The sequence below is a fragment of the Puntigrus tetrazona genome, chromosome 11 (genome assembly GCF_018831695.1).
Source record: "Puntigrus tetrazona isolate hp1 chromosome 11, ASM1883169v1, whole genome shotgun sequence".
In the NCBI taxonomy this organism is placed as follows: Eukaryota; Metazoa; Chordata; class Actinopteri; order Cypriniformes; family Cyprinidae; genus Puntigrus; species Puntigrus tetrazona.
In genome coordinates, this window is record NC_056709.1 from 2014691 (window position 1) to 2041538 (window position 26848).

General features: G+C 38.5%; 1 protein-coding gene across 3 annotated transcripts in view; it reads right to left on the bottom strand.

Moving 5' to 3' along the window:
• ptprga (protein tyrosine phosphatase receptor type Ga) overlaps window positions 1-26848 on the bottom strand; it is a 209436-nt gene that overhangs the window by 48198 nt on the left and 134390 nt on the right. For all 3 annotated transcript variants that reach the window (XM_043252107.1, XM_043252106.1, XM_043252108.1), the window contains 2 exons: window positions 7409-7504; window positions 3274-3340 (listed from right to left, as the gene is read on the bottom strand). In XM_043252107.1, the coding sequence (XP_043108042.1) occupies window positions 3274-3340; window positions 7409-7504 (163 nt within the window). The remainder of the gene's footprint in view (window positions 1-3273; window positions 3341-7408; window positions 7505-26848) is intronic.

The window sequence follows — 26848 nt, forward strand, 5'->3', positions numbered from 1 at the left end:
ATGGTTTTTTTTGACCATTAATATTCCACACTTTTGTAGCATTTTAAGTGCAAGCTGTTAGTCAAGATTTCTTTCTCCAAAAACAATTTAATTAAATTTTATACGTAATTCTTTATATGTAATTCACAACCTTGTTCATCTTTGAAGGCAGAGTTCTTGAATAGTAAATAGGCATTAACGTAAATGTAAATCATGTTACAGAAATTACATTATCTTGCATCTGAGCCACGCTGATATGGTTTAGCAGGTGCCATCGCTTTCCGGTGTCATAAATGTGAACATTTTGATCAAGCTTCTTCGTTTCCATAAATAGCCTGAGTAGACCGCAATCTACGATGCACTTCATCATACTGTAAAAAAAAAGCAAGGAATTTCCTGCTATCTATTATATGTCCCCTTTTAATAGCTTCAATAACTCTAAACTACTGTCGTGAGCGAACCCGACCCCAGCCGAGCAGCTCTATACGGACCTCATTTGTCCCAGACGCTGACGTTAAAATGAAGCATGCACTTCATAGGAGATTCATTAAAACCTGCTCATGTTAACGTCAGGCGAAAGAACAAAAACTTACATGCTTGAATTAAGAATTTGCACGACATATTCCGAGAAGGCCTGTATAATGCGCTTGCATGTGTCGCCTCGATCCGAACTCTATTGCGCATTGCCGCTCACACCGGACTGCTCTCACAGTGTCTTGTAGCATGCGACCGGGCGTTCGGTTTCTAACTCGTATTAAAATATTTACAGTAAGAGCCTAATGGATGATCGCTTAACAAGACAGCTCTTCTCTTCCGCCAGGCGAGAGCTTTAACTACAGCGTGTAAAATTCATCCTTGTGCTTCTCGACACGGATGCGCACCTCTTAAGCACCAACACTAGCCGAACACGGCTCAAAATCGAGCCGGATTGGGGAGAAACAGGTTTAAGAATTCACATACGGCCGCACGCGTGTCATTTGTGCTGCAAATCATTTTGGTTCAGCTTCCTGCGTGCAGTGCACATATTCGGCAGGGGATCAGCGGGTTAAAATTATAGTCGACTGATCGCTGACAGCGGAGACACGGCTCTGAATGTGTGCAGACCCCCTGCTCCTATCTGTCTGGGATAAGAAGAGAGAACTCTGCTCTGTCCCACCTCCCGCCGAGAACACACACACACCCCAATTCCACCCCCTACTCTAACCCTTCTGAGCAAACTAGATCAACACGCTCCAGCAAACAGGCCGCGATAGTCTGACTGGTGTGGACAGAGTGAATTAAAAGGATGAATAAATGCATCCCTGTCTGCTTTCCTCTCGTAGTTCATTAAATGAATCAAGGGGTCAAAGCTTGGCTGTACAGTGGATGCCGTAATTTGAACAATATGGGACAAAAAGCACCTCAACTGACCCTTCGCAATGACCCCGCAAAGTTTCTGGGTAAAAATGTGCCCCTCAGAAAGTGCGTAACTTTTCGGTTTGCATGACATTTTAAAATATTACCGTTTACTGTGTCATGAAATGCAGTTTCAAAAGTATTTCAGATGAGAATGTAGTTGTTCGGAACCCAAATCCGTAGTTTATTTATAAAGACAATGCCTGTTTGAAAATGTGCTTCGTCAATTTTGGAGACGATCACCGGGCGCTCGGTGCTCATGTTCCCTCAACTCGGCTAGTATTTCTGACATTTGGCTCTGGATCTGATGTCTTTGTTTTGGATAAAAATCAAACAGTTTTTCCTTAATGTTTATTCTTAACTAGTACCAAAATAACTGTATATAATAGTGGAATCGTAACACATCTTATGATTCCCATCCTTAGAGACGAGACACACAAGTATCATAGAGTCTTTTTTAACGCCCTAGCCATGTCCTGGCAACACCACGATGGTGCATTTCAATGACTCACAAGATTTTATCAAATAATTTAAAAATCGAATAAATCAGCCTCATCACATTCTGGTAACTCCCATCACCGTTATCAGATAGAGTGTCATGATCTTTGTCATCTTGCAGAAGGTGGAGGCAGAACTATTTTCAGTCTTGGTAAAATCCCTTTTGAGTGGGCACCGTTTAAAGTGAGTGCCATTATTACACTGCATTAGAGCTGATCTCTTTGTCAGAATGGCACTGCGATGCTTTTAGTACCACGGCCATCCGGATTACACCACGACTTCGTCATTCTTTCTCTCTCGTTCACTTTCTACGATTGTCTCAGTGGGCAGCACAAATCACAAGCCGGTAATTACCATCAAAGCCCCGGCGTGCCTTTAAACTTCACACAGACACAAAGAGAGATGTTCCTGAGATGACTGAAAAGCAGGCAGAACAAGAGTATATTAACTAAGAAACCCTTAAAGATGTCAATTTGCTCTGTCTGAATCACGGACGGACCTCGCCGTTTCATCTCAATATTCCGGAATGTACCGTTCGGTTCATGCTGGGAGCAGCTGGTGGTGCCTTCATCATTTCAGAGCTTTTAATTTCTGGAAGCGGACAGAAGGAACGCCGAGGAAATTGTAGATGGCTTTAAGAAGGCCAACGTTCGCGAGGCAGTTTTCAGAGTACTGCCATCTTGTGAAATCAAAACGATCTTTTGCTGCCCCTTTGTTGCTGTATAAAGTATAAAGTTAGACTATAAGCAGCTGAGTGGTCAAATTGTGTTTTACCAGTGCTAGCTTTTGGTATTTTTCATGTTTGTATATAAGCTTGTGATTTATCTGACACCAATTCTGTTCATCCATTTGGTGCCTACCCTTACATCTGTCGTCAGACAACAGAAATCGGCAAACAAAAACAAGAGCAAAGAATTACACACGTTTCGTCAAAGCCAAAGAAAAATTGCTTGGGTGTTTGGTAGATATATGACAAGTATATATATATATATATATATATATATATATATATATATATTAGTATTGTAGAAATATACAGTGATAGGTTTTTGCTCACTTTTTGCTCAACAAACCCTTGATTTTTCAGCCAGGTCTCTTGACTCAATATCATCATCATATCATCATCCCGTTAGTCAGAGGCCGCAGGGGCCTGAGGCTGAGATCCTGTCAGAACTGAAGCGCCGTTTCATAAACAGACTGACTAATAGCAGAAGAGTCTGCTTTGTTCATTCCAGCATGTAAGACACACTGGACACCAACAAATTATCAGTTGTCAATGCGAATGCATGTAACTAGTGTGTAACGCATTTCAATGCTGAACACTCAAACCGAATTACAATATTCTGTTGGAATATGCAAAAAAATAAATGATGATAAAATAAAATAAAAATATCTTCTCACCGTGATGAACCACTCCTCTTAGTCCATGAATGATCGGATCTACTGCAGGATTGTCCTTCATGCCCACCTGAGAAATAGAGAATCAATACAAGAAGAACAATTACTCATTTGTGTTGGTTGGTTGGTTAAAAGGATGGATAGATGTATAGATGGATGGATGACAGATATGTAGATGGATGACAGATAGATAGATAGATAGATAGATAGATAGATAGAAGGGTTTGTACATTGTTGACACAGGAATAAGCTGATAGTCTGAAGGGAGTACATGATGTTAGTGCTCTGTGCTGATGTCATAAAAAGCAAAATGATTGCAATCACACACAAACACCCCCTCGCATAAGAGAAGCCATTGTGCCTCAAACCGCTTCAAAAGCTGCCTGTGTTTGAGATGCACCTGAACTGACGGAATTGTTGAACACAGACAAAAGACTCCAGTATGCAATAAAACCTGAAAGAGAGAAGCTACAGTACTGACCTTTAATGTGTGTGTGTGTGTGTGTTAGTGAAAGAGAATGATAGCTTGCTGTTTGCTGACTATATACAAAAATAAAATGGTTTGAAAATAATTTTAACAATCTTGACCCTAAAAAAAGCACAGATCAGGGAAAATCCATAACAGACGGAGCACTTCCTTTGCTACTCTTGGACGGAGGTGTATCAAATGGAGGTTTGTGCTTTTAAGAAGCCCCTACAGGGTTGAATCAGGAGACAGGCTTTGACAGAGAGGACCCAAGGGGTGAGGACTATTGTTGAGTCTGTGCACGCTCGCGTGTGTGTGTGTGTGTGCTGGTTGTGTATCATGGAGGCCAGTGCTGGTTAGCTGATCTAACCAACATTCCCGTGAGGCAGGAGTGAAAAGGATTCACGCACTTCCACTGGCCCTTAGCCACCCTCTCTCTCACATAAATCTCTCCAGGCTCTTTGAACACTCTTGTGCTGTTTCTTGCATGAAAGAGAATTCCAGAAGCTCGATGCAGGAAGTAGGCGCAGAGAGCGAACGGCACAAGTCTGCAATACAACAACCGTCTAGAACAGTTTTCTAAGACACGTTTCAACCTTGGTGTGGAGATTGGTCACCGAGGACAGACAGAGTCAAAACAACCGACAGAGAGACAGACTGAGAACAAACAGAATACGGTGATTGTTTGTTTGTTGGTTTTAACGCTATCCCAGCTTCTGAGACTTTTTTTTTTGTCTGTGTTCAGAAAAATTTATGCCAAAAATATAGACAGACGGAGAGACAAAACAAAGAACAGACAGACAAAGAAGAAAGATAAAAAGGACATGGTACGGACACGCAGGTGTAAGGAAAGACGGAGACAGACACACGTGCGATCAAAAAAACAACTGACGGAGAGACGGTAGGAATGACAGACAATAGAGAGCGAACGGAAAAGAACAGCTACACAATGACAGACAGACAGAAAAACAGTCAGACGATAAAGGGTCGTTGCTGAAAACTCAATCTTTTGTAGCAAGAGGAGGCTGGAATGGCACTGTGTGGAGAACAAAACACGGAATCAGCGAATGGCATATTTTTCTTATTTTAGTAGCAGGACTTGCTCGCCTCGGGACAGCTAAGGCCAGAGTGTGTGAAAAATGACGGGGCCAAAAATGTCCGGCCGGAGGACGAGAGAGACAGTGTGAGGTCCGTCCAGGTCAACGACATCAGACCTGACAATGGAAGAAACTTAAAGGGACAGTTCACTCCAAAAGTGAAAAATGACAGCACTCTGCAGAAAATACTGCAAAGCACAAAACAGTCATTTATGCTAGGAACAACGTGAGCAAATGATTTTTAATTGTTGATATGTAAAGAATAGTTGCTACCTACGTGAAGAGATTTCGAAGTCGCCCTAACGCTCACTAAAACGAACCAATTTAAAACAATCATTTATATTCAGTTTCTTGCACAGACCAGCCATTCTGCTTCGTAAGACCTCGGAAGCCACAGGTGTTCATTTTGTGCCTGTGTGTGCTTTCTTTGACTATTTAGTTCCGATGAATCATCAAGGACCACTCTGAGGGTGAATGAATTGACAACAAATGTAACTTTTTTGGTGAACCATCCTTTCGAGAGAGCTCACGTTGCACGCAACCCTGCATTACGGGCTGGAATAGTGAAAGCACTCTCGAACGAGCCTGAATGCAAGAGGTCACCCACAACCCACAAACACCTGGACTGCCTTGTAGAACAAACCCCGAGGTAAAATAAATAGCAGCAAACTGTTTTAAACTCGGTTTAAGAGCTCCGTTCCACCTCACGAGTAAAAATAGCACATGCAAATCAATAAAGTTCAAAGTACATTTTAGCAGATGGAAAATAAAAATGCTCATTTATTGCACTGAGCTCAGAGTGAGGTTTTTAATACGGCAGCTGTGAGCTGTAACAGAGAGAGATAGAAAAAAAAAAACCTGAAAGCCCTGCAATTGATTAAAAGTAAATGAGGAATGCAAATAACTGCAAAGCTATAAAGCAGCACAAGACAATAACTTGAAACAATAACCAACAATAAATTATATACAACCTAAAAACGATTTATAGTGTCCTGGGCCACCAACAAGCCTGTGGTTTCAAGTGTATAAAAGAGAAAATCTTTGGCGAGATGCTAGCAGCTAATAGCTGCACTTTAGTTTGCGGACATGCGTCTTGTAAATAAGCCTATGAACGTATCATGACAGATGTTACGACCGCTATCTTCTTTAATCAGGGACAGATAGACTAAATGGTTGGGCAATAAAGAAAATGGTGTGAGTTCCAAATAAAAAGAGATATCGAGCGGGACACATGCTACAAAGATTTCCTCCGATAACTACATGAGACAGATGAAGAACGAAACAGATGAGTGAGGGTTTATTGGGGAATGTATAAAAGTCTAGTCAGATGGGATTTAGACATGCTTTTCAAACGGAAAAGCTTGTCATGTCATTTATTGATTAGTCTTCGGTGCTTTGGGGCCGATGGGTGCAGGTAACAAATTTGTTCTTCAAAGATTTAGATTTAGTTCTAGATTTAGTATTTGAATTAAACTGGAAATATATATATATATATATATATATATATATATATATATATATATATATATATATATATATATATATAGTACAGTTCAAAAGGTTTGGGGTTGGTGCAGTTGTTTATGTTTTTTTACATTTTTGAAAAGGGTTGCACTAATTTGATAAAAAATACGATAAAACCGCAATATTGTGAAATATTATAGATATTACATAAATTTATTCACATACAAAATAAATACACATGCATACATTATATACTTAGAAAATATATACACATATATTTATATTCAATTTACATTATAAATACATATATTCAAAATATAAACAGATTTTTTTTCTGTAAAATATACATGCATGTGTGTGTATTTATGTATATACATAACAAATATACTAATGCACATACATACTGTATACTATGTAAAAAAATATATTTTGGATGCGATTAATCATTGTCAAATCATTCCAATCATACCAATATTGGTACTTAATATTGTGATTTGTTTTGTTTGTCTTAAGAACAAAAAATGTTCAAAAGAACAGAATTGATTTGAAACGCAGACAGAAAGACGATTATAATATTGTCTAAAGCAATAAACAAAAATGAAAGTGCAGTATTTAAACCGTTTTCCTCATAAAGTCACCTAAAGACTGTCCTTGTGAGGACATTTATTAGGCAAAACGTGATCCATTCACTCCCCTCCCTCTTTCTTCATTTGTGTTTTGAAGTGTTTGATGAATCTTTTGAACTCTGGATTATTACAGCCTGACTGCTCTGACAGATGAGTAATTTCTCAAAAATGTGAAAAATGAGTATACAAACCCACACACACACACAGCTCTTGGTAAAAGACTGCAAGCCTTAAATTGCTGTTTTGTAATTATCGCAGCGGGGCTGACAAAAGGAAAGTGCAGAAAGGGAGTGAATACGTGTGTGTTTTTCCATATAGAAAACAGCGGCAAGTTTCCAGCGAGCGTGAAGCTTCGGTATCGTTGAACTTAATGGGACGAGAGAAAACCTCCTTGCAAAATCAATGCTGTTTAATGCCAGCACTTAGCACTGACAAAGCTCAGCGGCTGAACATGAAGATGCTTTCGAGCCGAGCCGAGTTCTCACCTGAAAGAAGACAGCCATGGCCGCAATTACTCGCTTCTCCCGTATGGCTGTGTTAAGACTGTCAAAGTCGTCTGAGTTATACATGAAGATCTGCATCTGTGTGTGAAAGAGAGAGAGAGAGAGAGAGAGAGAAATGGGAGAATCCTGTTAGTTGGAGACCTTTAGCCAATCAGATTGTAATGCTTACATTATCACAGACAAAACACACATAGTCCATTATCGAATCTAATATCTCATAATCTCATGGCCTCTAATCTGTCTCATCCTGTAATCTCCCGAGAGCGTTTCCGTTTCAAACGTCAGGCCCTGTCCATCCTCTTATCGCTCTGATGGGATCTTTGGCAGTAGATCAGGCTAATAAATGTGCTCAACTCTCCACGGACCCTGTCTAAATTGGCAGCGGCCGTCTGTTATTCTCTATTGTCAATACCTTTTCCCACAAAAACGCTTCAAAAAAAGACAACAAAGATGAACGGTATTCTCGTTGACAGATAGTGATCAGTATTGTGTCAGAGAAAGGCGTAGATTTAGCAATGGAGAAACAGGACAGAATCCTGTCGAGTTCCTGAGAGAGTTAGAAAAGGAGGAAACAATAACAGCTGAACACAAAGGCTTGGGCATTTTAAAAGAACTTCCCCTTCAACCAGAGCTGCTCCATCATTCTGTTGTCATAGTGACGATGGTTAGGGATGAGTAATGCTGTCAAGTGTGTTAAATATGCAATTCATACATAAAATGACTAATCGCAGCTCATTTAAGACGGTAGTGTTTTGCATTTCGTTTCAAAAGTAGATCAGCTGTCCTGATATACTGTGACAATAAAGAAGAAACAGGAAATGATATCACAGAAAGGACATGCCAAAGTTATATGCGATAATCAGATCTTTGTATGGTAAGACAAGCTCGTCATTTGGTGCGACCCAAAAATGAATGGTATTTTTGAATGTATTATTATTATATATTATTATTTTATTCTTATTAATAATAAGAATAAAACATTTACATATATTTCAAATTAACTATATAAAAGATATTTCATTTTATTATATATTATTATTATATTATTATATTATTTTATTATATATTATTATTTTATTCTTATTAATAATAAGAATAATATTTTTATTATTATTATTTTCTTACTAAGAAAACATTAAAACATTAAACTTCCTTCTAAAAGCTCACCCCATTGTGTTTCTTTTTTTTTATGGCATGTGGTTAACCACATCAGATGAAAAGAAACGTGTGAAAGATTTTTTTTTTTTTTTTTGAATAACTTACACTTTTTTTCACAGCAGCATCAGAAGACGCTGACGTACTACATACCATTTTTTTCATGAAATTATTCAACATTTCGGGAGAAAACCTCAACAATGGATTTTCCATCTCCACAGAAGATCAGCAGCATTATATACATAGCCCTCAGTCCAATGCTCCTAAAATCATGAAAGAAAGCCTTGTTGCCTACCACATCAGCTTGTCTCCCCTCACTTCTCTTTAGCATTGTCAATATTATGCCTGCTGCATTTTCCTCGCCTCTGTAATCCTTACATGAGGCCCACTTTGATCTAATTCAGTCTCGAACACCTCCATAGTTTCAGATCACAGATCGCACGCGGCATGCCGGAGAATTCACGAGCCTCTGGGCCTGAGCTTAACGCCTCCATCCGCAACGTTGTGTCTTACAGGCAGTGATTAATGACATAAATATCTGTGCAACTTCTGAGAACACGCTCTCAAATGAAAGTAAACAGCGGAGAGAGGGGGAGATTAACATAACGGGGTCGTGAGTATCTTAACCTCTCACTATTGGAAGCTGTCTGCAGTCTGTTTGTATTCAAGCGGGAGGAGAGGTGACAGACTGTGACGTGTCCTCCATAGAAGACGGAGAACGACTAACATTACGCCGAGAATCACACGGAAGACATGTCAGAAGACATGTCAGACCTTACAGGGAGATAAGCAATGATGATGTACGACCATTTTATATAGCTTCCTTAGTCTTTCAGGTTGTTTTATTGATTGTCGAAAGCAGCTGGAACACAGACATAACATATAAGATAAACGGCATTTTTTAAACTAAGGAATTAGAGTAGTTTTGACTGAATTTGGAAAGCAGCTGTGTAGAAGTCATACCATACAGTATACGAGTACTGAAATCAGTTACTAATTGGTTTTACTGAGACACACATACACACATAATTCAACTGCTCAAATACACCTCAAAATTCAGTCAAAACTATATATATATACATAACTGTAATGCATTGCAGGAGAAGAAGCTGGAAGGAGAACATGAAGATGAAGAACGCAACCTCATGACATGGGACAAAGAAAAGGAAAGGCAAGGCTATAAGTACTAAACCAAACTAGGGACTAATGAGTAAGAAACAGGTGAACTAAATGACAATCAGGAAACTGCATGGAATTGCTGAACCTACTTTATATATAACTGCAGCAGTAGGTTCTTTATTTTGAACATCCATGGAGTTTGCACTGTACTCATTGCTCTGTAAAAGTCTCTAAATGCTAACAGTCATGAATGTATGTGTGTGTGTGTGTGTGTGTGTAGGAGGGTGATAGACTATGCTAAACACTAAACCACCAGAGGCTTCATTACAGAAATGTCAATAATTTATTCAGGTTCATGAAAGGATGAAAATTGTAGCAGTGGGGAGAGATTGAACCTTGTCTCAGGTCACCTTTATAACGCAACATAAACACAAAGAGTTGTGCACAAATCGCACACATGCAAATACACGCAAACGCGCAAAGGCACTAAAGGGCATTGTTCAATCAAGATGCAATGGAGCAGAATTTACAGTAATGGAGCATCGTGCTTAAGCCCTGTAAAATAGATGAATAAATACAATAAAAACACAATATGATGATTAACCCACCAGAGGCTTTATGCAGTTAAATAGTTCTACCCAATCATTAGTAGTGCTTACTAAGGGTATGCATAATTTTCATACTTCATTTGCATATTCCAACAAACCTTTAGGTATTACAAATACAATTCCAGATTTGATTTTTGACTGACGGACAATGAAGTTGGAAATCTTTCACGTTTACCCTGCATAGACAGCAACGGAGCTACCACATTCACGGCCCAGAAAGGTAGCAAGGATATCGATAAAATAGTTTAACCTTAATTAATAACAAATGATTAATAATGACTTCATTCAACGATTCATTCTCCTCACTGTCATTCGAGAGTACCACGATGCGTGAATTATTAATACACACATTATTATCCAATCAGATGCTCTAGAATGTGAAAGCCCTGCCCTCTAATAGCATTCCAGTACACGACTGACCTTGTTGGTTATTAACTGTAGGTCTATGTGTGTCTACTACATAACTAACACTACATAACTAATAAGAAGAAAATCACGATTCATAGCCGTGGCCGTCAAAATAATCATAATAATAAAATAAAAATAAATAGATAAAACGTCCACCCAACTTCCTGTGTCAAAAGGAAATATGTACCGGGGAAAAAAAGACTCACAAACCCGGAGCAAAAAGCAATAATATCAATATTTCTGTGTAAACATAAACACACATAGGCTTTTGCCTCTGACAGACTAGAGAAGCCAAAGCAAATATGTAAAGGGAATAAGCAGTACTCTGAGTGTGTGTGTGTGTGTGTGTGTGTGTGTGAGAGAGAGTGTATACTCTGAGATCATTAACACACAGGTCACTCACAGGTATCTGTGTCTTGTATGTACTTAGGTAAGAGTGTGTCTGTGTGTGTGTTTGAGCGGATCTCTGCAGAGTTTCATTAGCACACAGGTCAGACACATCTCTCGAAATCCTTCGCTCTGGTTACACATATCACTTACGTACACACGCTGTCAGCCAAACAGGCAAACACACACACACACACACACAACAGATGGAGCTAAAGAGTACGAACATGCTAAAAGACAGCTAGGCATTATTATTTTATATGTTGTAATACAATAGGCTGCATTCTGAGGGAAGTCAAGAAAATCGGGAGAGAGAGAGAGGAATTTCAAGTATGTCTATATTTAAGCAAACACTCCAAGGCTTAGTAGCTTGATAGCACATATTCTTCATCAAAATAACTATTCAGGGTAGTGATGGGAAACCTTTTTCATTTCTGCTCTTCTGAAGTACTATTTATTTTAATGAACTGGATCCAGAAAAGAAAAGACAGTAAAACATACATCGCATGTTCCTCTTGATGTTTCTTGCAAATATATGGCATTTTTCTCCTTCGAACAAATGGTCAGTAAAAAAAGTGAATACATAAAGAATATTTTATATGATCTGACGTTTGTAGATTTTGCAACCCTGCTAAATGTTATGTTTATTAATTAAAACATTAAATAAATCTTGAAATAATAGTATTAAAAAAAACTACAAAATAAATCAGAGGGAATAACAGGGTTGAAAATGTGGCCTAAATAACGCTGTCTCACAGAAGGAACTAGCTGCCATGGATCAAATGTTTGTTTAGACTGTGTTTATTAATAATACACTTATAATAAAACTAGAGTTTTTTGTTATATAGATCATAACAGGGTTGAATATTTCAGCATGATAATACTGCTCCTGAGAAACAAGTACAAATATAACACTATCATTTGTTACTTCCATCTACGTTATAGAAATGGTCCAAACGATGCAGTTTTGAACGCCTACATTTTAAGCAATGTTGCATATTGTATAATGAGTCATGCAGCAACAGGGTTATATGCAAAAAAATCACATTAAATGTTTTAGCACAATATCATATTTACTGATTTTGTTGCATACGGCAGAAAAGGCCTACTAATGTTTGAACCAGTTAAACCAGATCAACCAAAAACGTGTTTTTATCTCAGCAGTCAACGTAAGAGTTATAGATTATCTGCAATTAATCAATAAGGCATTTTCTGTCAAATATTAGAATGGTAGCAGATGTTTTTTCTCTAGGTGTAGGATTTTGAACAGATGTAAACAGCGTTGCTTTGCTGATTGTGCACTTTTTAACAGATGTTTCTGCAACTGACGCTCCTCCTGTGTGGTAATAATCTCTCTAACGTGGAAGAATCTTCAAAAGCTGCCGCTAAAAATAGCTACGACTAAAAAAAGGCCAAATATTTCACACACGAGTGAAGGAACCCTAATCGCTAAGGCCTTGCTCCGTTAATACAAAGGATACAGGGTTCAATCCAAGGTAAGAGGTGGAATTGGGCAGTTACTGAGATCACAATCCTGCTTTATAACGATTGTGCCCTTTAGCAAGACACTTAACCACAGGCTGCTCCATAGGGACCGTCCCTGAAATTAGTCACTGTAAAGATGATCAGCAGGCGCTAATGGCGACTTGCACAGAATTCTCACCGAGATGCTGTTTCTGAGGCGGCTTTGAAGAACATTATTATTGGGAATTCACTGCCTAAAATCTAAATTAGTTCTCCTGCTCCACAGAGAGACTGGCCTTGATCTACAATCAGCTTTCTTCCTCTACCTTGTCATCTTGTTCGCTTTGTTCTAAGGAGCAGACCTGCCCATACTGTAGATCAGTGCTTCAATCCTGAGACACATAACAGTTCCTGAAGTCATGGGTAGAGAAACCCAGTCAACCTTCTGGAGAAATTGCTGAGTCACTTATTTTTTTGCTTTGTGACTTCCAATAACAATTCCAATAACAACCAAAGGGTCTTTCGTACTATGTAGTTGTTGTAACTATAGACAGCACATTCTAGATCACTCATTTCTTAAGGGTACGAGAGTGACGTCTTTATGGGCGACATTTATAAATGACAACAACTGGTTGGAGGTCGTCGTGATCTGAAGTTTTAGTTGTGTAGCTTGGGTTTTGGGATGAAGGAGATGGAATGAATAAAAGCTTGGGCTAGGAGTGGAAATTAATGGCAACGTGTTTTACGTATCATTGAGAAAAGAACGCAACACCGTTAGATGCCGTTATCGCTGTTTTCAATGTTGGTGAAAGAGTAAAGAAAATGGCAGGTAGCCAGTGTTTTGCATGCGTTTGGCCAATCACTAACATCACTGGTAGTTTCTACAGAACTGTTTTAGGAAAGGGTTGTGTGTTATAACCAATCACACACGATTATGCTGAGCTTATGAACGGCCAATCAGAGGTGTTTAGATGAGTCATCGCTGAAACAGTTGTTCATGAATTCTGACTCGCGAATTCTCTCATCAGAAACAACAAAGTGCTGATGTAAGTATAAGAGATTTATTTATCATACAGGGTAGATTCACTGATTTTAACCAGAGTGTTTTTAATATGCACAAACACGTGCTAGACTGAGCTTGTTATGATGTTTTTTGCTGTTTTCTGTAGCTGCTTTTTTAAACAACTGAGAAAATGTAAGCTTTATAATTAGTAGCTTACGATGTCTGTTAGATTTGTTATCGTGTTAAACACAGATTAAGTCACATAAAAAAACAAACAAACAGAAAAAGAGGTTTTAGCCTAAAGGTCCTTGCACACTGAGATTTTTTTTGTATGCAATTTTTCATATTAGTTATCGTTTCCTATCAAAATGCTTGCCACATACGCGAAAAAGCAGAATTGTTTTTTTTTAATGATGGACGAAGGTTATATGTAATTGACACAACGTGCGTTTGTATGTAATTACACTTTACGGTAATGAAACTACGTAAATAAATAATTAAATAAATTATATGTATTGGAATACTCATAGACTGACGGTAGGACGCTATGAAAGTTTTGCATATCGCCCAAAATTATTTTAAAATAGAATTTTAAGAATTCCTAGAATTAAAACCATTCATAGTTTGTACATTGTGAACATGAGAAAATGCTGGTACTTTTGCCAATAGTTCTAGGCACTATGAAAAGGTTCCTCCAGTTCGAAAGCTCCTAAAGCTGACTATGGTTCAGAAACAAAGGTACAAAAGCTGCCGCTGGGGCAGATCCTTTTCAAAAAGTAACAATTTTGTACCTATTAGGTAGAAATATGCACAGTTTTAGCATTAATATGTACCTTTTACCTTCTAAATGGACCCTTTTTGTACAAACATGTACCTTTTGAAACAGCTTTTGTACCTGAGAGTGTTGGTCACATTTACAGTACATGTGGGATCTTTTCCTGATAGAGTGGACAGCTCTTGCCAAGAAAAACAAATTGTTGATAGATAAATGTATGAGATACATAAGAATATGACTTTATAACCAAGCCACCATGGCTGCAAGGTGAATCGAACCTCTGATAAGTTGTCCTTGCTACAACTCTGAGGGGGTTTACACAGTATTAACATTCACAAAGCCCAACAGAGCCCGAGGTAAACAAATGGATTCATCTAGGTTCTTCTCCTGAGGAGAGAATGCAATTCTCCTTACACCAAATGGAGGACGAAAGGAAAAAACAGGCATCATCACCTCGGGGGAGGCACAACTTGGTTCCTTATGTTCTTTTGTTTCTGAAAAACACGCAAAGTAACCCTGCCGAGAACCAAGCCGACGACGGACAACACCTAAACAAGCCTTTCTGCCGTCGGAGAGGCTTTGAATGCAGGAGCCCTGCTGTTCTTCAATGCGGGAATCGCTTCAAATCTCCCAAAATGACTACAACTACCCCTTTCTCTGAACAACATGAGGTCTTTACGTCCTTTCTGCTAACATTCCCATCAGGGTCAAGGTCAGTGTCTAGGACTATGCTTCCCTTCGGCTGTTGGCTCCCTGTTGCTACAAGACCATCAACAGCTCTTCAGAACTTCAAAGTGTCCTTTGACCCACTAATTATAAACCAATCAGGAGCATATCGTTTTGGCTCAGAGAGAAACGGACATCTGGGATTGGCAGGGTTTCTTTCTCTTTGTCTTCCCGTGGAAACATATTGACCTGCCTCTCAATTCAAACAGGAGCCAATTAGCCGTCGCCGCTGAATTAATTTAGCTTTTGTTATATAAAAGACTCAATCTGTGTCATGGTGTTTGTTTGCAGCTCAGTCATCCATCAAGGTCAACAGGTTTTTGAATTAGAAATAATAAATGAATACCAGAAATAATATATAACCCAGAGAATTGCCTGTCATTAAGAGCTCTAAACCTTGGCTGAAGTGGACATTGTACAGAGGCGACTGGCTCAAGGTTTCAAAATCAAAGAGCAAATGAAATATTGACAAACTGGCACTTCCTCTTTGGGACTGGGCCGCATTACAATGCAGGTGGCAGAGCGCGTCTACATGCGACAAGTTCTGGATGAGTGCACAAGCTCTAGTCTATTTGTCTCACGGACCCCTGTGCTATTCAAATCAACTCCGGCGCTGCCTCGGATGTTAATTATGTCAAGATCAGGACAGTTTTAAACACAAAGAAGTACTAAAAGGTGTAACCTCAGAAGAAGATAACACTTGCCAACAATCAAACGCTTGCGCTAACCTGCCTCATGTAGAAGTAAGGTCAGAAGTGACTTGCTGCGGTTTGTTTTGTTACATGCCTGGCGAAATTAGACGACTAAAAGACTCATCTGAAATAACTGGTGCAGCCAATCAGATGCCATTTTGCCACAGTGTACAATGGAATCAAGGTTCTCTGAAGTTTGTTTTGATAGATGTTCTGAGAAACGGGAACACACCTATCTTTATCTTTCTCATCACATATTTAACAGCAGAAAGCATGACATTAAGAATGCAACAAGAATTCAAGTCTAATCCGTGTGTAATTAATCATATCAGCTGGTAGGTGACAAGTTAATGGATCATCATAATAAATATTCCATATGCTCTTGTGGTGGCATGGTTACACACACACACACACACACACACACTAGCTGATCCATTCCTCTTAGTGCTGAATTTGAGTGACGGGACACATATATCGATTTCGGCACTTTATCCCTTTAAAACAACGGCCGTCATCGTGAGAAAGCAAAGGAGATAAATGAGCACTGCGGTCCACAGGGAGCTCAGCCTAAAGATTTCCCATCAGTCCTTGCTCTCACTGACCGAATGTCCGCTCCACAGCTCCAACATCATTCCTCCTTTACTTTATATCTGTTTGCTCTTATTGGGCTCTTTCACAAAAAAAAAAAAAAAAAAAAAAAAAAAACAGTACCTGAAACTCTTAAAAAAAATGAATATATATATATATATATATAACCAGAAGAAACTTTTCATTTTCTAATGAAAAATTAAGCAATTCTGCCTATTTTACTTTTAGATTTTAGATTTAAATTTAGGATTTAAATAGAATTTAGGTTTAAATAGTTTGACCATCATTTACATTACTTTTTTAAACAATTAAACATTAGCTATAAATAGGGTAACAAGGTTGAACAAATCAACTTTTGCAAAAACTGAAAAATAAATAAATAAATTAAATTAAATAATAATAATAATAATAATAATAATTTGCAAATTTCTACTAAATATATATATATATATATATATATATATATATATATATATATTTGTGAAAAGGGGGAAATCATGCAGTAACAGGGTTGAATGCAACATGGTAAGGTAACACATGCTAACATTTTCATATATTAATTACAAATCTTCATTTTTGACTATGAAATACTGGACTGTATTTAGTGAACCTCGAGGTATATTATTAGAAAAGAGGGTCAAACTGCAGCTAAAGTTGAGCTACCGTTCTACCCCCAAAAGCTTCTTCTACGTCATCGCACCCTTATGGAGGAGACATGCCATTGATACAATCCAATAGTTCAAAGATTAGTCAACCTTCAACGAATTTAATATAATCAGTGAACTCGCTGCATCTAAAAAAAGTGAGCATTTGTCACAACAAATGAATTGCAACAGTTTAATCATTCCTAAATTGAAATCTTTCAAAATGAGCAATAAAGAGAATCGGCAGTGCTTACATTTATTTGTGCATCATAGATAATAAAGGTCAAGTCAGTTTGTGCCTTATATTGCATGTACAGTATATTGTGGTCTCACAAAGCACTATATTTTAGTTCATATGATAGATATGTAAATGTAACGCATATAATAAACATACGCTCTGGTGCCGATTAAACGCCTTCACACTTAATCATGTTGTATTAATGATATCGTATACACTCTGTCTTCAGTACTCTTCTCATTTCTGCTCGTGCAGCTTCTAAAAATGATTCACAAATCTGAAGCGTGACCAAAATTCGCCATTTCTAAACGCACCGCTTACAACACGCAAGGATTTCAGACAAGCTATTTTTCATGCTAGGTTAATTTCACGTTAGCGCACGCTATGTCAGACGTGTTCTCCTTGAGCAAATCCTCGGCTGATCTATCCAGATGAATCAGACCTCCGATAATTTCCATTCGGTGGTTTTTGTCTGATCCCCAATTCCCGTTTCGATTTTAATATCCTTAAAGGTGTGTAAAGCCACACACTCTCTGAACCAAAACTATAAAGCAAAAGGAAAAAAAAAAAACTCCCTTTTTTCTGAATCAGAAACAATCTTGCCACCTGCAGCGCGCAGACATTCTGAAACGGTCTTGTGGAGTTTATTGTCAAGTTCAGGATGGGAGAGGGCAGGGTGCAAGCAGACAGCCTCTAATACCTGTAATATAAATGGTAATAGTGCCAAGCTTCTTCTGAATCCCAAAGAGCCAACCTGGGAGTTTTACCTCAGACGAGGCCTGTTATTCCTCCCTGGGCTTTGTCTCTAAAGAATGCACTGTGCACACCACACTTTGCCAAATTGAATTTATCCCGTATTGACATCTCTCCAGGTCCCACGGTTGGAGGCGCACACACACACACACACACACACACACACACACACATCACATCACACTGACATTCACAAGGACAGACATGAGGGAAAACCTATTGCTTTATAGAGCAGGACCCAACGTGTGTGCAGTGAGGACAGACCAAACGACAGGAGTGTGTATTTATGCTTGTATTAAACAGCACAAAGCTAATTAACACAACTAGCACAAATAATATGTGACAAACATCAAACATAGACATACAAGGCATCAAAGCTTTCTAACAGGGTGGGAATATATATATATATATATATATATATATATATATATATATATATATATATATATATATATATATATATATATATATATTTTTATTGAATTACATTTAATAAATACACACATACAGTATAATATAAATAGTAATGTTGTTGATACACCCTTCATATATATATATATATATATATATATATATATATATATACTGTATATATATGAAGGGTTTGTCAACAACATTACTGATTTATCAGTTTCTTCTGGCTGAAGCAGAAACGTAAACGCCTGACCGCTGAATCTCTTTTTTACTCACAAACGATGCACATTAAGTTGGCTAAACGAGCAGCAGTGATTCCTCATTTGCTCTTCTTCATCAAAAGCGCAACTCTCTCATACTGCAATTAACCAGACCACCTTAAAGAGCACCTCACGGGGGTCACAGGACCATCTAGAGTATAGATTATACTGTACGAGGTCACAGCTTCGCGACTGCCTGTGAAGTGCTTCGACCTTCTAATGAACCGTTCCTCAATTCTCGCCCCGGCACCAGAGCTTTTTAAACCACGCATCAAGGCCACACGGTGTCGCAGAGAGAGAGAGAAACGGATAGAAATGATTTTCTTCTCATCCTTCTTCCCAGAAAATGAAAGAGCAACAGAGACGCCCTGAGATCTGTAAAAGTGTCATGTGCCTTTTATTTCCCATTTCACGGGTATTACATCTCTTCATAAAATACGGGAAGCAGTGTTTTTGAGCAAAGAAAGGCAGGAGGGGACGGGATCTATGGCAAGATTATCAAAAATGGTATCTAGCAAAGCAAAGAACTGGGACAACATCTATTTGCCCTCCAGGTTTCACATGGCTTTTAAAGAATGGATGTGTTTTTCAGTGTCAGAGGAGGCAGAGAGGAAAATATAACATTATGTCAGGAATTGGATGTGCCCCTTTTCTTGGAAGGGCAATAAAAATACGAAGATTGAAAAAAATGGCACGGCATGAATCCGTTATCTAAAAAGATTTTATAGGATGCAGTTCGGCGACAGAGACGGAAAGCATGCAGCAAATGCATTACAGTGGAAAATAACTAATTTATGGCACAAATCCAGCTTTTGTGGAGTTGGAACACTGGAAAAATGTGATATAAACTCACTTAACGTCAGAAAATATATATGGTTTGTGTTGAGGCTTCAGTGCTAATTTGTTTTTAAGTCATTACTTTGGGCCTTGTGCGAACGAACGACATCGGGAATTTATGACATGTCATTATAGTGCATTAACATTGTTGAAGTGGAAAATCGTTTTCCACTTGAATAATGCTTACAATGTTTAAGCTCCATGGTTTTTTTCCCTCTGTGTGTGTGTGCTGTGACACGGATTCCTCTTTTCATTCCATATTTAACTGTGTGCTGCTCTGTGTGTTGTGTGTGTGTGTGTGTGTGTGTGTGTGTGTTAATGCACCCTGGCTAAACAAGGAAAAGCCGTCCAGGCTTATAAGTGAAAGTAAATCCTTTACACTTGTGTGTTTGTACAGATGTGTGCATACTGTTACTTATATTATTTATATCCCACACATACTCGAATAGTTTACGATTTGGGTGGCACTAAATATGCATATTCTTTCATTTGGTCTCTGACATAAAATTTGGCCCTGAACCTAGTATGTATTAGGAGCCTCTTTAAAGACAAAATTAACAACAGATTTAGATAAAAAAAAAAAAAAAAAAAAAAAAATATATATATATATATATATATATATATATATATTTTTTATCTAAATACATAATTGACCGCATTAAAAGAAAAATATAGGAAGCACATTAAATGTAAATAAAGTGTGTACTTTTAAGGTTCCAGAAAGGTTCCAAAAAATCACTTTTATTAAAATGTAAAATTACAACTAATTTGTATTTGGGATGAAATTAATTCATATTTATTTTGGTTGTAAATTTGCCTGACAAAATTGTTACACTGAATGACATTTTAGTGGGCGTCTTTTGTAAATGAGGGAAAAATGTATCATGTTTAGTTTTGGCTCAGAAAAACCAAAACAAAATTGCAATTAAATTACACATAAAACAAACAAAACAAAATTGGGAAAAACGACAATATTTAAAGCATTATTACACATTCTTTTTATGCTTATATTTTTGCCTTTGTATTATTACTTTTTTTAATAACCACAGAATTACCACTTGCACCTCTTTAACCATAAATCATCATATAAATGTAGTCACAATAATACAGCAATCATTGTGATACGCGCGAAAAATGATTCATCAGACTGATTCGTCTTTTTGACCAGTATCTTTAGCCTTTGCGCTATGCTGTGAATCGTCTATCTGGTGTTCCCAATCTAAAAAAGTACTGCTCATTGTGCTACATTATCAGCAAATCATGGGCTTCTTGTTCACGCGCACCGATTTTGAGTGAAAAGTGCGTTATTTGGGGCTCATTTTGTAAATGTTCATTTAAAAACTCCTCTCGGGGTCAAACTAGGAACGCGACGAGAGGGTCGAGATACGTCTATGAGCAACTCCTTCGTGCTTTGAGCCGCTGCACGGCACGCCATCAGAAACACGTTTTCGGTGGAAATGACCTTTTAGCGTTCGATCCCATCAAACGATCTTCGCAACCAGTGAACTCGAGAGAAAATGTCGAAAGCACGGTTGTCGCGTACAAGGACGAGCCATCGGCCCAGCAGAAGGCATGTTACGCGTAGGCGGCGACCTCGCGATTCGCCCGAGAGGCTGAAGCGAGCTGTTGTAAAATATTTACGAATTAATAGAAAATCCGAGATGACACGTCGCCTGTTGGGATGCGTTGTTCCATTACATTTGTGTATCCCCCAGTGCACCAGCTGGTATTTAGACATTAGGAGGTGTCAGCACCGTAACGATGATTTTTCACGGCACGAGAAGACACCCAGATGCTGCTTTCAAAAGGTTAGCGGGCCACCGTTACGAGAATATGTGTTATCTCAGCTAAAACGCCTTGTTGTAATTTAGTTTGTTAGACTTTTTACTTTTCGGACTATTCAATAAACACCCCAAGTTCCGGTGTCTGCATATTCTGTGTCGGAGCTGATAACGCTTTAGACGTTTAGCGGAGGGTTTTTGGTTATTGCGGGCCTGCAAGCCCCACAAAGAGACGGATAAAAAAAGGACGACAGCTGCTTTGTCAGGTCAATTTTCAATAAGAAAAAAAGGAAATGAAAAGAAACGCTGACAGTGAAAGCACCATAACTGTAGACATGCCTGTACTTGAGGAAACCTACGCTTATTTCCGTGTGGCTCGTTCCCGGTCGCGTTCTCTCTTTTCGGGCTATCTTCGCATCAGGTAATATTTTGGAATGCGCTTTCTCTTGCGCCGACTGCAAAGGCTGATGGGAAATAAAATTCAATTCATCAATGCCACGTCTTATCTCTGATACCCACAGCGGTGTGTGTTGGCTTCTGTGCCCCCCATCACATGTGTTAATTTACTTTGTGCTTCTCTTATCGGCGCAGGTGGACAAAGGCCTCGGTGAGAGCCTCTCTCTCGCTCTCGTAGCAGCCGTTCCGAGCGTTTATCATCGAGCCGGCCGGACAGAGGCTTCGGCCGTGATTAAATGGAATGCTGACCACCTAAGCACCGTATCCCACAATCCAGCGGCTTACCTGACCTCGCTCCCCTCTGCAGTTTTAAATTCGGACTGCGTCGACGATAAGAGAAACACAGACAACAAGCCCAAATTTCATCACCGCGCTCGACGCCCCTGGCTACAACACAGACTCCAGCACTCCAGGAAACCTTTGGAAATAACGTTCACACACCCAGCTATTTTCTGCTGCATTCTGGAGGAAAATCTACGTTAATAAAGTGTTGAAAACGGTGCGAGCAAAAATGAAGATTCTGACAGTTTACTCGCAGTAACGCAAACCTTTCTTTGTTTCCTTAGAGCGCAAAAAACGAGATGCTTTGAGGAATGTTCAAGGTGCTCTTTTCCATATAATGAAAGGTACAGAAAGGCTACACAAAAAAAAGTAAATTAAGCGTCATAAATAGCTATATTTTAAATGAGCCTTAAAATGAAGATTAGTCACCGAATCTGGAATTTATTAATAAGACACCAAACCAATAATGCCAAACATCATTGGCTGCAAAAAAAACGTATCGTAAACAATTGGAAGAACTAAAAAGAAAACGTATAAACGTATAAAAATAAAAACAGAAAAGTCTCAAATAAAATATTACTACCGTATTACTACCGTAGCACCGCTTTTCAGATTATTTTCAAATCATGCATATAATATATGATAGCTGTGGTAAAAAAACAAAACAAAAACTAATTGTGCTATTTCTCACAAATCTATAACTTTAGAAGACTTGAAATGGAGTGTCTAATTGTGTGGGATATTTATATGTAATTTTTCACCATTTTTTTTAAAGATTGACAGCTAGTAGTCACCGTTCATGAAGGCAAAAAAAAGCTTTCCTACTTTCATTTTTGTTTTGTTTCCAGCCAAAATATCGAAAATTTCTAAATCAAGAAGGATTTTCTAGACAATTATTATCTTATTTTGAGAAAAAAAGTTTTTGCTTAAAACAAGCAAAATTAACTGCAAATGGGGTGAGCAAAATAAACTTTTTCTGTTTAAAATAATTTTGCTTATCATATTATTTAGCTTGTTCTGAACAAGACTCTGAAATTACAGTACTTTGTCATAAAGTCCTTCACGATTAAGAATTTTGGCTGAAATGATTAAGAATTTTGCCCCGCGATGTGCAGCTTGAACATTCTTTCAAACGTCTCCTTTTGTGTTCAACAAAAATCATAGGTTCAGGACAACGTATATTATAAATTAATTCATAGAAATGTCTTCTTGGTTAAACTCTCTCTTTAAGCAGAGCTGAGAGCATTTAATTCTCATCGGTCCTCGAGTTAACTATTCAAAAAAAAAAAAAAAAGTAACAAAAATGCGATGTGTAGGGAACGCGTACAGCTTTGTGAATGACAGGCGATCCAATTCTATCAAAATACATCTAGATCACTGTGACCGTTTACACACCACCATATCGTCCCCCAGAACCCCGGCAGCCAGTTTAAATATTATCCTGCCATTATTTATTTGGGTGATTTAAATGTTATAATAGCATTTGTTCTGAGCAGTGACGGCGACCTCTGTGTGACTGTCATCTCGGATTTCGACACGCAGAAAAAGACACGGGTTAAAGATTAATAGACGAAATGCGCGAGGAGTCGATTTTTGTGGCGCCTAACTTATTCATGAGGAAATAACGGGCCTTTAGCCACGCTAAAGCGTGAGTGAGTGTGTGTGATCTCAGACAGCAATATAAGTGTTATCAGGATAAATGCTGCATGGAGGCTGATGCCCGCCTGATTGAAGATCCTACGCCTCTCTGAATGTGACTGGCATACTAAACGGAGATTTACAGTTAAAACAGCCGGCCCGAACACAGCAGGGCTGCACTTAATCATGCCATTCAGCGGTCTTATTAGAGAACAATTACTAAATGGCAGGCCTTGTAAATCATAAATCATTCATCAAGATGACTCTGAGAAAATGAGTGCGGCATTTTGCAGTGAGACGCCAATGGCCTGCCTCATGTGTATTCATGGGAGTGTAGGTAGACGTTGTGCAAAGCTGTTGCCGCCTTCATCTGTCATGAAAAAACCAAGACCTGAGCCACCAGAACAGGAAGGGCTCTTGGGAAATATATTAGTGTGGACTTCAACGTCTGGATTCTGGTTTGGCAGATGGAGTTATGACTGTAAAGTCAGAATAAGCGGCAATTGTTAGGACTTGTTGACAAACAATTTAACAGAACGCTTTGTTATATATTATATCATTAATTAATTGCATTAATTAATATATTATTAATTGCATCCAAAAAAAAGTTATTTTTTACATTATATATGTACTGTATGTGTACTGTGTTTATCTATTATGCATATATAAATACACATATTCAGTATATATTTTAGAAAATATTTACTCGTGTATATTTTATGTACAGAATAAATATACACAGTACACAGTACAAAACTTTTATTTTGTATGTGATTAATACGATTAATTGTTTGAAAGAACTAGTTTTAATATATATTAATATTAATACAGTCGAAATGGAAATCACATTTAGCGGCAAAAAAAAAGAAGACCTTCATTCTAGTTCATTCGGCTCTTGAGAAACAAGCAAAAATGTAAATATTCTTATAATAGAACCTCCAGGCGGACGGGTGTCATTTCTAACATACAAGCGTATCTAATACTCCTTGATTTCACATCCTGTCTCAAGTTAAAGCTCCGGCTATGCATCAAATAGACATCATCGGGGTGTGGAAGGCGGGGGCAGATTATGAACCTCCTCATCTTGGCTCATGAATATTAATCAGGTGATGTAACGTTCAGCCAGTAGTCACAACCGATTTACGGAGGTCCGGTAAATGGGCGCTAGCCCTAGTAGAATTACCGCTTACGGCTTGAGCCTTCGTTCAGTCGACTGCTGATGCAACCAGCTGGCAGATGTTTCTGCTTGGTCTAAAAGTCTTAAAGCAGACGGATGTCATTTCGATTACCTAAGTGGTGGCTGAGATTTGGGATCATTCCACCAAGTTTGCCATCTCTGACGTTATGATTTCTGACACCCAGACACTTTCAGGGAAGAAAAATCGTGGTAATAAGAAAAATATGAACTAAAACCTTTCGGTATCGGCCGCCTGAAAACGCGTTTCTGCTTGATGCGCTGGTGTGAATATGCGCACCTCCGCTAGGAGGCGCTAGACTGTAACTCCCCGAAGACGAAGCGGAGCCTGCGTTCCTTTGCTCTGTTGCCTTCGGTGTCTGTAGAAGTGTCATTTGACAGACATCTGTCACAGCTCATCTCTTCCACACCCTGTCAACTCCCTCTCCCTCACTTCCTCTTTCTCTCCCTGACCTCCTCGGGCTGTTTAGCATGTGTGAGTGAGCAAACCGCTTCAGGAGGAATAGAAAGACATGAAGGGTGAATTTCTGCCTTTATCGCTAAAATGTCTACTTCAGTGCTTCCCTGCCTCGTTCCTGTAGGTCCCTCAAAAGTACACATTTTAGTCTCCTTTATGTAACGCTATCATTTCAGAATATTAATGAGTGACTGAGAAACTTGTGCGTCTGACGGAGGCATGTGCAAAACCGTATATTCTGAATGACTAGTCACTGATGCAGGGGTTTTAAAGAGACTTTGCTATGTTGGCTTTATACCTCTGTTCGTCCTTCTGAACACGAATGAAATTTTTTTGGATGAAAACTTTTTGATCCTGCACAGACTTGCACAACTAGCACGTCTGAGACCCAGGAAGGTAGTGAGGACCTTGTTAAAATAGTCCATGTGACATTGGAAATTGCTGTAAAAACATCTGATTTCATTTTCTAAACAAACGAACAAACAAAAACCCAGCAACAATCAAGACAAACCTCATTTACGGATTAGGCAGCTGGTAAATGTCTAGTTGACCATTTCTAGCTGTCCCCAACGATAACATAAAAAGAGAACTCAGAAATGTTCTCAATCCATAGTGAATAAAATTTGATGATTACAAGTCCATTACTGTATGCTTCTATTATAAATATATAATGACTACAGGAACTAGAGTACCCTTGTAAATGTATAAATGCATTTTAAATGTGTGTATATGTATATAATCTCCATTTAATATGTACCACCTTAGGAAAGACTTAAAACTATGCGTAACTGCAATGATGACACACACACAAACACACACACACACACGCACTGCTATTGATAATACCATGATCTGAGAAGATATTATAACCCATATCAGCCAGACTCGTGAATATTAATAAGGTGACATAACATTTACCTAATTAATATTCATGGTCTCCCGTGGATTTCCTGAATGCTTTAGGTGGACACTAACCATATTAGGATTACTGCTAATTGCTTATAAATTGATGCGTTTCACCTGCAAATACATTTTAATTGACCAGTCGGTTCCAACATCGACCTGATTAATAATGAATAACGTCTTTTACCACTAGCAGAGTTTGAATTGTCTATATGTATATCTGCAAGGTTCAGATGCAAAAGCTTCTAAAAGCGAGATAAAGCCATTGACTGAATGCTCTCCACACATAGTAAATGTTCATCAAGTACTTTGACTTCAAATGCACTAAACGCCAGCCTCAAGCCATTGAGAAGTACCAGCACTAGCAAAGACGCACATCCAAAGAAATCTTTATATCCCCACCCCCCCAAAAAAAAAACAGTTTACTTCTATCCAGGGAATTAGAGTAAAGACCAATGTGTTCCTTTCCTAAATCCCTCAAGTTTGTTTTTTAGCTGTACAAAACACTCCGGAGGAGGGCCTTTTGTCAACGGCGTGAAGCCCCTGGATTACCATACATCTGGAGGGTCCGCTTGACGGACGAGTGAAGGATGGAGAACGCTCTCCCCAGTGATAATGACAGTGATCTGGCAGCTCTCG